Source organism: Sinocyclocheilus anshuiensis, unplaced genomic scaffold (assembly GCF_001515605.1).
Source record: "Sinocyclocheilus anshuiensis isolate Anshui unplaced genomic scaffold, SAMN03320099.WGS_v1.1 scaffold1099, whole genome shotgun sequence".
Taxonomy (NCBI): Eukaryota; Metazoa; Chordata; class Actinopteri; order Cypriniformes; family Cyprinidae; genus Sinocyclocheilus; species Sinocyclocheilus anshuiensis.
The window spans coordinates 498,851-499,769 of record NW_015546105.1 but is presented as its reverse complement, the minus strand read 5'-3'; the positions used below and the strand labels follow the sequence as shown (position 1 = coordinate 499,769).

The 919-nt window shown below is 39.4% G+C and overlaps 1 protein-coding gene across 2 annotated transcripts in view; it reads right to left on the bottom strand.

The window, feature by feature from the left end:
* Positions 1 to 165: 165 nt before the first annotated feature.
* lmo1 (LIM domain only 1) overlaps positions 166 to 919 on the bottom strand; it is a 35,974-nt gene continuing 35,220 nt past the window's right edge. For both annotated transcript variants that reach the window (XM_016502333.1, XM_016502332.1), the window contains one exon: positions 166 to 712. In XM_016502333.1, coding sequence (XP_016357819.1) covers positions 607 to 712 — 106 coding nt within the window. In that variant the 3' untranslated portion in view covers positions 166 to 606. The remainder of the gene's footprint in view (positions 713 to 919) is intronic.

Sequence of the window (919 nt, the reverse complement as noted above, 5' to 3'; positions counted from 1 at the left end):
CAAATGGCTGCAATATAACAAAGAGTGAAAAATTTAAGGGGGTCTGAATACTTTCCGTACCCACTGTATGTTGTTACACGGGCCAGCTTCTTCAAACTTTGGCTTTGGGATGAGAAAACAAACTCAACTATGAACATTTAAGAATTTTTTTAATTCACACTGGTAATAAAATTGCATTACAGTTTCATAAAATAAATGTTCCAGTTTATATATACAGAAAACAGACTGTACATACCCTCAGAGAAGCATTAGAAGAACAAGAGAAATAGAGCAAGTGTGTGTGTGTGTGAGAGAGAGAGAGAGAGAGAAAAAGTTAGAGACCAAAACAGAAAAACATCACAAAAACCATACAGGCAATACAGTGCTCAGCTAAGCAGGCACAACTGTACATCAAAACGTGTAACTGCTCAGTGTTGGGGACAGCAAGGGCCAAAAGGTAGTACATTTACAATAGAGTCCTCAGGGACCAATAGGGCTTTTACTGTAAAAAGTATTGCAGGCAAGCAGACAGATGCTCTTCTCTCTGAGTGCAGCAGAACATCCATCGCACATAAGCGTGTGTTTGTGTGTGTGGACCGAGAGCTGCCGCTGCCTTCGTTTGATTGGCTATTGAACTTGTGTCTCAAAGCTCCCGTTGAGCTGCCCCTCCTCATAGTCCATCTGACACAGAATCATGTTGTTTTTTAGGAAAAACTTGTCGCCCACACAAAACCTGCAGGAAAAACCAACAGACACAGGTTAACATACAAAATTCTTTGGCCTACTCGCATCAAGTCCAGAGGCAACAACAGATTTGAAAACCAACTCCTTCACACAAAGTCTGCTGAAATATTGTACTTTAGATTTTTTTTTTTTAATTCTTTATTGTTCTGTGGCTAGGTTTTTGTTTAATTTACACTCTAAAAAATGCTGGGTTAAA